This window comes from Penicillium manginii (genome assembly GCF_028828005.1).
Source record: "Penicillium manginii strain IBT 31320 chromosome Unknown utg000003l:1.0-959480.0:1.0-959601.0, whole genome shotgun sequence".
Lineage (NCBI taxonomy): Eukaryota > Fungi > Ascomycota > Eurotiomycetes > Eurotiales > Aspergillaceae > Penicillium > Penicillium manginii.
The window spans coordinates 670,539-682,883 of NW_026643104.1; the positions used below are offsets into that span (position 1 = coordinate 670,539).

The following is a 12,345-nucleotide window of genomic DNA, read 5'->3' on the forward strand; positions in this document are numbered from 1 at the left end:
AATACTCTCAAGTTGATCAGCCTATAGGGTCTATTATCTGCTAGCACATATCTACGGTGATAATTCAACCCAACCAGCTCAGATACTAGTAACGTAACCCAGCCGACTCTCCAACACACATCCCCATGAATCATGCAAAGACCCTTGAAAACCCTAAGTCGACTCGGAACCTCGTATCATACCACCGTTATAGGCTAGACATCCGCCAGGACAGCGCCTGCGCCATGAACCGCAGCAGGGCAACCGGGGGAGTCCAGCGCCCGGCTCTTTGCTTTGACTCCAACCCGGGCCATTTAAGCGGTTCTGGGTTGATTTCTCCGGCGCGAAATAGGGCGGAATACGAGGTGTGGGAGCCGTCCAAGCGTGATCTACATGGATCTTGGTTTTTTCAGACGTAAATATAAGTAGCGGAATAGTGAATAATAAGGTAGTTGATTCGAATTACTTACGGACTGCCTAATTGATTACACAACAGGTGTGAAGTATACAGCATACTAGTGTCGCGTTGTCCAGCAACGGAGCCAGCACGCGGTACTTGTATAAGATGCCAGAATGAGGTCAACTCTGACCTTTAATGTACTTTCCCATTTCTTTGTCTTATCAACTCTATTCACCTCCTCCCTCTCCTTTGACGCCGCATCCTGGTCAAGCTCTAGTGCCAACAGGCCCGACTCCACGCGGACTTCCAACGCGGGTCCTCTCACGACAGTCTTCACCCCTCCTACTTCATGCTTTACCACACACACCAGCGCATACTATGGCCTACCGTATCTGATACAGGGCGTTGATGGCCCGAATGGCGACGACTGTGCGCCGGAGGGCTGGAAAGCCGATCGCTATTATAGTCCCGGACAATGTCCGTCGGGTTATAAGGCTTGTACTTTGCCTACGGTGACGCAGAGGGTTACTACTACTGAGATTTGCTGTCCGAGGTAAATTTCCTTTGTTCTCGCGGTAGATCGATGGGCGCTTTTTTATTTCTTCAAGTTGTGGATGCGGTTCATTTGTAGGTGTTGACATAATTGATATTATAGTGGCTTCGATTGTATGTTCCAAGACTACTGCGCCAAAACATTCAATAGTCCTTCGACAATCACGTACTCTGATTCGACGATTTCAATTCAGACAACTATCTGGGGCGCTACGGCTTCGGCTATTCAGATTCGTTTCCAGGCTAGTGATTCTTCGGCTGTTCCTGTTCCGACGGAATCTTTCAAATTGCCTATGCCTAAGAAGGTGCTCAGTACTAAAGAGAAGGCGGGTATTGGGATTGGTGTTGCGGTGGGTGCTGTTCTGCTGGGGCTTGGGGGATTCTTTGGGTGGAGGTTTTGGAAAAAGAGGAGATTGTCGAAGGCGTTAGAGAGAGGCTCGGAGGGAGTCTCGGTGCTGGATGAGCCGCCTCCGGCTTATTCTAGGATGAACAAGTAGGTAGGGTGAGAGGGTTCGTTTTTTGACTTTAATTGTAGTAGTTAATGGATTATAGTATACGTTAATGGACTATGGATCATGTATTCGTGTGGTGGTTTAAAGAATAAATCATGGAAGTCGTCACAGCTTCTTCCATTCATGGCGAATGGGAAAATTGGAATATCAAAACCTGACCTGATCGACAACCCAAAGCAAGCTTTCCTCCAACAGTGGCAGCTGCCCACTCTTGAACTCGGTATTCTGCGGGTACCTTGAGAATTCGTGTTCCTTCATACGTGATCCAGTTTCCAACAGAGTCCCAGCCATACCCGAGGATTGGCTGAGAGAAATGGGCCAAGGGATCAGTATCTGGGAGAACATCAGGTAATTGATAGTAGCTCGTATAGATCTCGTCATAAACAACCCGCAATCTATCCCGACTTGAGCCATCGAACTGGACATCATCAATGTGGCTTATGTAGCACGTCTCTCCCGGAATGTTTCCAACGAGACATCCGCGAGATTCAAGTCGAGGTATCTCAATATTTGCCAGAAGATCACCTGCTACCGACCACATTTTGACCCAATGATAGCCCGATGCTGCGATTCGAGTTCCATCCTTCGACCACGCTAGCGTTCTGAATTCCGATTCCGGGAGCGGCGATTGATCGCCAATGCTTATTGTCCATTGATTTGTTTTCATGTCCAAGATCTTGATTTCATCTGTTGCTGCTATCGCAAGGGCGCTGTCATCTTCAGACCAGGATAGAGCTTGGATGTGACGAGATGCGTTAGACCAGAGAGAAGGTTTTTCTGGAGATGCTTTATCGAAGAATTTCACATCTTGATCAAGAGCTCCAAGTGAGAAATCGCTCGTTACACTCCAGAAGCTAGTGATACCGGTGAGCCATGAGCATGCTAGCGTGTCTCCGTGGTGTGACCAAGCCAATAGACAATGCGGACTGAAGGCTTGGCTGGGAGGGGAGTTGAAACCAGGCGATTTCGACATAGAATTGTATGTCGCGTTCTCGAGGCTGTGCATTTCGATGCCGTGTTCAGTCATTAGGGCAATTCTATTGCCATCCGGTGACCAGGTATGGCTTCCCACTGACTCACGGTTGAGTAGACATTGACTAGTTGAAGGATCCCAGACCTTACAGGTAGTCCAGTTAGTCCAACGAGATCCATTGGTATCATCTGCGAGAGGCGACGACGATACTAAGTATTTCAAGTTTGGCGACCACGTCAACTTTTTAACCGGCTCTGGATGGAGATCAAGAGCCGTAGAGGTAGTAGTAGTAGCACTTTCACCAAATGCAGGATCCCAGATTCGAATTGCCCCATCCTGCGAGCAGGATGCCAGCTTTGTGCTATTAGGTGACCATAAAAGAGTGTGAGTCGAACCTCTGTGTTCAAAAAGCAGCGTTTCCTGTGTAGACCTCTCGTCCCAGATGTACACTGCTGTCATTTTGGCATTCCCAGATGCGATCCTTATCCCGTCTTGGGACCAAGATAGCGTAGTGATTGGAGAAGACATATCTCCAGGAAGATACCGGAGCGTGGATACGAGCGTGCAGGTTTTGATGTCCCAAATATTGATATGGGTGTGATGGCTTATCGCGATTTGATCTGGTCCCCAGAATACCTTCTCAAAGGGAGCAGAAGAGTACTCTTGATCTAGAGTGTCTTTCAAAACACATACTTCCTGTCCGGTTGCGAATTCTTGAATGGAAACACCATCGACTCCGAGAGGAGAGATAGTTAGAAATCTACCCATCGACCAACCCAACGAGAGAAACGGCCTGACATTCGAGATTTCCTCTCCAGTAACCGTGTCCCAGACCAGACCTTCCTGTCTCCAGTCGATCTTCTTGAGCATGACGTAATTGGGAGTCCAAGAGACTGGTATTGTTGTTCGTGCTATTTGGGACCCATCAGGTGACCAGACAAGAGCAAAGAGATAGCCATCCTCGCCTTTGAACACTTTGGAACACTGGTGGGTGATAGTATCCCAGATCCGAACTTCCCCAGCTTGACATGCCGAGGCAAGCCTGCCACCTTGTGACCAGGCCAAGGCGATAACCTGGTCGGTGTGACCACGAAGAGTTGCTGTGCATTGACCCGTCATAGAATTCCAGATTTTGACGTCGACATAATCTTGTGAGGCGATCTGGGTTCCATCGGGTGACCAAGCTATGTTTTCTAGACTGGGAGAGTAATCCTTTGTATTTTCGATTGTGAGTAGACAGGAGCTCCAATTCTGTTCTATCGCTGGGCTGCCAATAATCCAACTCAATGGCTTGAATTGGGTCTTGGTAATGCTCTGTATTGGACTGAATATCAGCGAAGATGCGTATATTTGGAGTGGGTGCTGATCGATTATTTGCCTGTGGTAGATCATGAATCGAGACGCATCCTGTGCGCGGTTGCTGAGATGAGAAATGCCAGTGTCTCCCTAAATTAACGAAGTTAGATTATTACAGAAAGAAACCAGTTTTCGCATCCAGATGAGATGTCTTGGTAGTAGTGTAGTAGTGGACAAACCTTGATCATATCCCCGAGCCGCAACATGGAGTCTATCCCGCCAGGAAGGTTCCGGATGAGAGACAGAGCCTCGATCCAATGAAGTAGGTTTTTTGTGAAAAATAATTCAATCAAGGTATCGTCTTGTCGACCCAGTGTGCTTGAGGCAGATTTCCAACTGCTTAGATGGTCAACCCAATGAATGCAGGCGTATTTAGCCGGTGCTAATGGATCTGGGTCGTGGGCTTTTAAATCCAGAATGTCGAAGGCAGGGTCCCTAATATCGTATATGTCCTCTTTAAGGACACGAGAAATTGTTTGTAAAGACCGGAGAAAGATTCCATGATGTATAACTTCTGTGCCATCCGGATATAGTTGCGGTGAAGCTCGACTTAACAGAAAGTCTTTTGCAGACTGGTGGACCAGCGAGACTGTATGACCTCTCAGGGTTAAGAAAGAGCCGCAAAGTCTGATAATTTCCCCAACAGCCTCATGATCACCTCGGAGCTCCTCGGGAATCTCGACGAGAGTAACCAGTTCCTCTAGGTTGAGGGGGCGATAAACCATGGAAATGACACCAAGGAAAGCCATGCAGATCTGAGAATTATCTGACTCGCAGACTTGTGAGAGCATACGTTTGTATAATTCATCGAGATCTGGTGGGAATTCCACAATTCTCTTCTGAACATTCCACCTGTCGATGCTGCTGAGCTCTTTGCAAACCAAGGATACCCATAGAAAGGTACCTCTAGCATTTGAGAGAAGATATCTGCGAACAAAATCACGAGTTTCTGTACTGTATTTGTTCCTCTCAGCCAGCCAATTGATCTTGTACTCAGTGAATCTTTGCACAGCGACCGAGACGGAACTTTCATTTAGTTCTAGCCTAAGCTTGATCTCCGCAGCACCCTCAAGATCTTTATCAATTCGTGGCCAGTTTCGACTAGAGACAAGCCATTTGACCTTTGGATGCTGGGCGGACTTTTGCGAAATGAAGGAGAGTAGACTGTCTAGGCCAATGATGCACTCATCGAGCGCATCAATAATTAAGAAGATGCTTTCTGACTCTATATCTTCGATGATCTTGGTAAAAGCCTTCGAAAGGGCAGTCCAAGCATTCAGACCTTCAAAAGAGGTGTCGCGAATATGTTCAAGAAGTGAGGGCTGCTGTCGAACAAGCATGTAGATAAGTCCGCGAAGCACAGCCGCAGCGTTGTTGATAGTATCGTGTGTCGCCTGGCAGAAGAAATAAGAGAGTATGGTGTCTTGCGAGCCTGGCTGCGACAGTTCATCGATTATTCCACAAACTAGCATCGTTTTGCCCTTTCCGGGATCCCCTTTAATCCACAGCATCTGTCCATAATCTCCAAGACTCCATCTCTGAAATTCAGTATGTTCAAGGATCCAAGTATAGCAGTCTTTCAAAAGGCCACCCTTGCTTTCCTCAATGCGATCTTTGTCAAGACTCGGATCAGTCGCTTGTAGTGTCTCACGACATCGTCGATTCTCGGCTTCTGACCATTGCTCGGCTATGCCGCGAGAAATCTTGACCAGCTCCTGAATCTCGCCAATTATATTGGCCAACTCCTGTCTTGAGGCTTGGGCTTCCCGAGAGAGCTTGTCGAGTAGCTCAATATTGACCCTCGATGCGACCTGCTCTAGCTTCTGATGGAGCTCAGTTTCGCTGGTCTGGATATTTTTCACCATATCAGTCCAGTTATCGTACTTGAAGACGCTTCGAAAATAGTTTTTGGTCCGACTGTGATAGAATCTGATCACGCTCTGCAGTTGAAAATCAATGATGCTTTTGTACAAATCAATTACTCTTTCCGTGAGATCACTTTTTACATCAGCTTTTATGTCGGGCAAAAGAAGTCCTTCCATGGCAATATAGTATCGCATTTGTGATGTCACATATGTGAAACCCTCATTGTTTGCAGCCTCAACCGTCGCTGGGTTCTTGAGAAGTGGAAGTATCAACGCAATCCCTGCCATGACCGCGGGCGCATATGGGACGTCTTTGATGGCATCTTTCACTAACTCCTGCGCCCATTTGACAGCGACGGCGACATTGGAAGCTGCGTCTCAGAGAAGGATCTTATGGCCGAGAATGGTAACCTTGGCCGCGCGATCTTCCACGTATTGTAGCCCGAGCTCCGTAACTTGGCTAAGCTTTTCATGCCGCGCAATTGTGTCATTCTGGGGGATCTCGTTAGGTATCTGAGATGTATCATTCGTTTGATTAGGTTGAGATATTGAGTTTTTTGCTTTCGCTACAGATTGGTTGGTTGTTAGTCTTTTCTTGGCCCGAAAGGACAATATATCAACACTAACCGTTGTTGAGGACTCGGGAAAGCAGGTCCTCATATAAGGAGACTAGCTCTGGCTTGTCATTCCTCAATGAATCATATGCCTTGTCCCAGAGAGATATTTCCCCATGCTCCACACCGGGTGTTAGCTGGTTGGCTGCTGGTTGAGTTCTCGAATCACTCGTCGTGGTACGAATCGGTAGATCGGCCGAATGCACAGACGGAGAGGGTGATCCGGATTCTTCCTCTTTATTAGTCAGAAATGATTTACCTGAAGCGTCCTTTCTGAAGAAAGATTTGAGTCGCCTGCGTAGCTTGTCCTCTGCCATGCTGGCGGAGGGGTTGGATGCCCAGGTGGGCAGCTGAAAAGAAGAGTGGGGGCCGACAAACGGAGGTCTATTGACTGCAGCTAATCAGACTTCGGAGTATGGTTGACTGGAATGGCTGAAGCTATGTCCATTGCTATTCCTCATTCCATAATGCCTTTGCAATTGAGAAAATAAATCTTACATTCGCCGCCGCTTATTGTTTATTTGCCTTCAAGTTCAGGCCTTGAGAAATTGCGAGGTAAGCGAGAAGTGGGGATGATTAATTAGTGCCCAATGGTTGCTCAACTCATGAGGCTAATCCTAAATTGGCAGATATTCTTGGAGGAAAGATACATAGTCTTGCATGGCCTTCTGGTACGCATCCCCATAATAAATCTCAAAGTGGCCTATATCTTCATACCACTTGACTACCCCCTTCGGTGCTTTCTTCGCATATTCTAAGGTCGCATCTGCAGGAGCCACCGAGTCCTTTCCGCATATAGCGAAGAGAATGGGACATTGAATATCCGAGGTATATGAGCCTGGCCTTAGAAGGGGCATTTTCAATATCAAGCGAGCTGGGACCCTCTCCTGAATTTGGTGACCTGGTGGAATGAGTTGTGTAAAGTCGGTGAGGACATCGGGAGCACTCATAAGCGCAGCTGTGTCATAAATCAGCGTGTGAAAAAAGGCGAAGAAGGGGAATGTATTACCATCGCCAGGTTTCCCCGTAAGGGATACAGTGACTGGATTGTGATCAGACCCAAAAAGTGAGTCCATAAGACCGAGTGCTGTCATCTTGGGCATCTTAGAAATTCCGGTGCGGAGGGAACTCTTCCAACCATCTGTAAAGGGGCATTGTGATATGACAGCCTTGATATTCGCACCTCTCGCGGCTAGCTCGATAACATGTCCTCCACTAAAGGATGTTCCAAACAACCCCACTTGATTGGTATCAACATTCTCCAATCGACGTGTAAATTCAATGGCGGATTTCCAGTCCTCTTGCTGCTTAGACCAGTCAATCAATGCTCTTGGTAGACCCTGAGACCCTCCATTGCAGCGGTAATCGAATACAACACACGTGTATCCTAGTTGGTTGAATTTGTCGGCATAAACATCAAGCTTCAGCTCCTTCGTTCCGCCTAGTCCGTGGGCTAGAACTATAGCTGGTCCGGGATTTAAAGATGTGAAATGGTCTGATGAATAAAGCCATCCACACATCATGTCATCGGAAGTGGATGGGATTTGGATGTCGACGCGCCGCTCAATTCCTGCGTTCGCCATACTTTTGATATTGGTTGGATGGAAAGCTCTCCTAGAAGAACCTCTAAAGAGGGGTTTAAATATAACCCACTTGCTTTCCCAAATTTGAGAACCGCGTGGAACATGGTGATTTACCTCGGCGATAAGCTGATTGCTGTCCTAGTTTCATTACAATACACACAAAGATCACTTCAATCTTAGCCCACGGGTATATTACAGTAATACAAAGACCGGAATGCACCCGAAGTAGACATTTGAAGCAATTATAGCATTCCTCGGTTCTTCAAGTATTTCTCACATTCCACCAATTAAGCAATCAGGGCAAATTTCCCTCAACCACCATTTCATCAAGTTCAATAAAACCTTGCAGTGCGTAAACGTTCTCAAAGCCAGTCGATTATCATCCTCGCCAATTGGGAGCTGCTTTCTTTGTGGACTCAACGCCACTTAGAAACACCTCAAGGAGCCGACGTCGGTAAGTCCGGTTCCTGTCATCATTCAATGTATCCAGTCCTATCTTCACGATCCGTTTCTTTTCTACCGAAGTCAATTCAAAGCCACGATTTCGATTGCAACACCCGCACTCCAATGTGCAATGACCAACCCCTTTTACCCTTCCCGGGATGATAGGGCGATTCTGGCAGCATCCACAATCCCGACCACAGCATCCCCCCTTTCCGGCACAATCGTTTCGAAGTTCTTTGTGAAGATACCATCTCGGGTTCTCGCGATTTTTGGAATATGCTCGCGTCACAGGTCCATTTAGGAGAGAAGCTTCTAGATAGTAGTAGTTTCGTTCTCCCTCCCTGTATTCCTTGGCAATCTTATCCAGCATCTTCGAGTACTTCATATACTCTTCCCACGAGCTCTGAGAGCCTAAGAGTTTGAGTGCCCGATGCTGGTGTCGAATGACTTCTTCTCTCTGTGTCAATTCTCGAAGGTGCAAATCGTATTCGATGAGCTTAAAGACTGCGATGCTCCAGAGTTCTGGGGAACTCTCATATCTCTTCCTTTTGACTTCATTTGAGTCATGTCGGGCGTGGTATCTGATCATCGACAATCGGAGCTTTTGCACAGAGTTGAATGAGCCGCACTGGTCGAGCAAGGCGTCAGTCGCTTCATAGAGGGGAATTATAAGCCAGGCCAACATTGTCGAGAATTTGAGGTGTGGATGAATTCAAATGATATCTTTTTGTTGCGAATATTGGGGAGTCGCCAACTGGTGCGGGGAAAAAAGGTTCCCAAGAAGATACTAATACCGTCCAAATGCCGAGTCCACCACTCGATGACGAAAAATGAGGTATAACGTAGACCAGGAAATGATCATGTTTTAATGATCTGGACAAGTAGCAGGAAACTATTCCTTCAAGTATTCATCTTAATTACATCAAATATTATGTGCCTTTGGAATTTCACGTACGGGGGTTTCAGAACGAGACAACATAGCCTTTTAGGATCATCCAAGTGCTCAACATCCTATCCTCGGCAGTTGAAGCGCGCCTAGCGTCTCTGGCACAAGGTAGTCATTGGTATACTGCCGTCAATGTATACAGAGTTTGAGAGGGCTTAGTGCCTCTAGATTAGTGCTGTAATTTCTACTCAATGCCTTATTAACCTTTTTTTGATAGATAGATAAAATACATATCATCGTAACCCTGATATGGCTTAATCGTAAGACAATTTAGGATAAAGGCATGCATTTTGTTCTTTTTGAAGTTTCCAGAAACGAAGTGACGGATGGTGTCAAGGAACCGAAGCCTGACCATCAAAGTATGATGATTCGTGCCACACAACCTTCCCGATCATGGCATCAAGCGCTCCAAGATAGCCTCGTATAGATTGATGCGTTTGGCTCAGTCCTCCTGGGCTTTGGGTGGTCTCTTATTCTTCTTCCATCTTCTTTCAGGTCCTATGCAAACGGTGTTTGGCGCAATCTCTCGCTCATCACCATGATGATCATGGGTGGTCTATTGCTAATCGTGTACGTTGTTTATGAGATTTGTTGGTCACGAGTACCAAGTGCTCCGCGCCGCTTGATCTTCAACAAGACCTTTTTGATGTCTCTCATGATTGGCACTTTCTACGAAAGTAGGAAACACAAACTTCCTCCAGCTTCGTCTTCTCACTGATACTTGCACATTTTCTGGCCAAATGCGGAGTCTATACTGGAGCTCACATGTTTATGTCTCCAAACCATGGACCTTTCAGAGCTGTGTATATTATTGCAGCACCTTCGCTCTCGCTATGGCCTTTGCCGGTCCGCTGGTCGGTCTTCTTCATCGTTGGACACATCGTTAAAAGGCCATCCAAATCCTAGGCCTTGCGACCAAGATCCTCGGAGTGCGGATTATGATCAATGGCGACAAGACCACTGATCACACCGCAACCATGGTGCTTTGCCATGTCTAAACCCCTCAGGCTCTCCGGCCAACTAATTCCCAAAATCTGGTATTTTGGAACGCGAATGAGGCCTCATGGATGCGGTACAGCGAGACGAGCATCGCTTTCAATGGATACTTTCGTCCCATCTCGTGGGTTTTAAACAAGCGCCGCCACCACCTCGAATTCAGATCGCTTTGGTTTTTGCAAATTCAACGTCTATTTGTCAACCTCATAATCAAGAGAGTATCCAAGGTCTGAAGCACGATTGCCGGAAGGAACGGATACGCTGGAAGAATGCTGTCCTTGATCCTGGGCTTGATCCTCGGACGAAATATGAATCTTAAACATCCAATTCACTGGATTACCAAAACTTGTAGAAGTGAAGGATCGGATCAAACGAAAATTGCTCAGAAAGCACTTTTATTTGGCCAAGACCTCATTCTACACCCGTGAGAGAGCCTGATTTACTGGAGGAAAAAGGGGCACTGTATAACTAAGCAATTAAAAAGCTTAGTTTGCCCTTGGAGCAATTTTTGGACCCTCCAGACGAAGGTGTATCTGAACCGCCTTAGGGACATAATATACTTATTCGCCACGGGGCCATTGATATAGCTCAGAGGTATGGATTCCACCAGATTATCCAGAGGGAGAAATGAGGCTAAATACATAGCAGGAAGATGAAACTGATTGGAGATCAACCTGAAACCATCCATCGATAATCTATTATTACGATACAAAGGAAAGCAAATTGCAAATAGGACCACTCGCACTAAATGGGATTGAACATTTCCGGTCCCCACCGCCTTCGCTGAATGCGGTAGAAGCCGGGGACACAGCTTTGGAGATACTCGCCACCTTCCGAAGTAGGGAGCACTGTTTTTGGTCCCTTGGCTATTGAGGATCAATGTTTACCACAAGCTCTTATGATTATGACTACCTGGTGTTGTTCCGAAGAGTGGAAGAAGTATTATTTTCATCTTGTTTATGTGAGCTATCTTGTAGGAAACTGTACACCCTATTCCCGATAATTTGACTAGCAACGTAATATGCCAAAAAGCAGTAGCATAGTATGAGAGGCCTGTTCTGGAAAATAGACCCGAAAGCTTCTATATTCGAGGGTCTCGCGATGAGCTAAGAATTTATGGCAGCGCCCGCTCCCGAGAAAAGGGAGCTTATTCGAGACACTATAACCACCTGTGTGGATGTGATCACTCAAGCACACATCAACTTATTTGAGAAAGATAAAACAGATTTGGACGTGAAAGCTAATTCACAGGCCCAATCTTAGTTGAGACTTTTTAAAGATGGGAAATATATCCCGCAGTCGGCACTGCTTAAGTGGTGTGAGGTGTGTCTATGTCCCGTGGTAATTCTCGGACCGTCGTATCCGCATCTTCCGCATCTCTGATATATCTGGCTACGAGCGAGACCTTCCAGTATGCGCATAACCAGACGAGACAGTATGCAGCATAAAGTAGTACAGTGACTTATTTGAAGTATTCACACATCGCTTTGGAAGTGTACCCCTATAGTCATCGAGTGACATGACCAATCTATGCGCTTCGGCCCCTAGAAAAGGGAATGGTCCTGCAAAGGACTTTCGGTACGGCTTTTGTCGGACCATGACGTGGATCGTAATCTAAGCAACCAGCCAACTAAAGAATCTTGCAGGCGTTACAGTCTGGTATTTTTGTTCGTGCGCACTGGCAAGCTAAGACTGCAGATTACTAATAGGGCTGCCTCGGGACGGATTTACTGGTACCCGACGTGTTCAGTGTCCGACAGACACAAAGTATCACGTGTGATGTTCTCCCTCTGTTCTTATCCCCGTTTCCTGCGGGCAAACTGTCATCGTGGTGATTAACTTCTTTCTTGCCATCAATCATATCATGGCGCCGGTCATCAAACTATCCAGATCTTGCAATGAGTGCAAGGCTCGAAAAGTAAGATGCGAAAGTAAGATTCACCACTTTGCTCCCTCAACAGATGATTTGCCCAAATTAAATACATCGAACGCAATATAGTGCCTGCTGATATCAACGCTCGAGCTTGTCTGAAATGCACGGTAATTTTCTCAGGAGTGAGCCACTGCTGTCTCATCCATGCTCATATCAAGCGCTAGAACCGTAACGTCCCATGCTATTTCAGAC

The 12,345-nt window shown here is 46.6% G+C and overlaps 4 protein-coding genes across 4 annotated transcripts; 1 reads left to right on the plus strand and 3 right to left on the minus strand.

Moving 5' to 3' along the window:
• Nucleotides 1–552: 552 nt before the first annotated feature.
• N7533_003610 (uncharacterized protein) lies at nucleotides 553–1,428 on the plus strand (the record flags this gene model as incomplete). The annotated part of the gene is made up of 2 exons (XM_057100260.1): nucleotides 553–932; nucleotides 1,035–1,428. The coding sequence occupies 2 exons, from the start codon at nucleotides 553–555 to the stop codon at nucleotides 1,426–1,428; spliced, it is 774 nt and encodes a 257-aa protein (XP_056962948.1).
• A 136-nt stretch (nucleotides 1,429–1,564) lies between these two features.
• Nucleotides 1,565–6,568, minus strand: N7533_003611 (NACHT-domain-containing protein; the record flags this gene model as incomplete). The annotated part of the gene is made up of 4 exons (XM_057100261.1): nucleotides 1,565–3,862; nucleotides 3,952–5,973; nucleotides 6,049–6,203; nucleotides 6,265–6,568. The coding sequence occupies 4 exons, from the start codon at nucleotides 6,566–6,568 to the stop codon at nucleotides 1,565–1,567; spliced, it is 4,779 nt and encodes a 1,592-aa protein (XP_056962949.1).
• Nucleotides 6,569–6,868: 300 nt separating this feature from the next.
• Nucleotides 6,869–7,834, minus strand: N7533_003612 (alpha/beta hydrolase; the record flags this gene model as incomplete). The annotated part of the gene is made up of 1 exon (XM_057100262.1): nucleotides 6,869–7,834. The coding sequence occupies one exon, from the start codon at nucleotides 7,832–7,834 to the stop codon at nucleotides 6,869–6,871; it is 966 nt and encodes a 321-aa protein (XP_056962950.1).
• Nucleotides 7,835–8,213: 379 nt separating this feature from the next.
• Nucleotides 8,214–8,963, minus strand: N7533_003613 (uncharacterized protein; the record flags this gene model as incomplete). The annotated part of the gene is made up of 1 exon (XM_057100263.1): nucleotides 8,214–8,963. One exon carries the CDS (start codon nucleotides 8,961–8,963, stop codon nucleotides 8,214–8,216), a length of 750 nt encoding a protein of 249 aa, XP_056962951.1.
• Nucleotides 8,964–12,345: the final 3,382 nt, after the last annotated feature.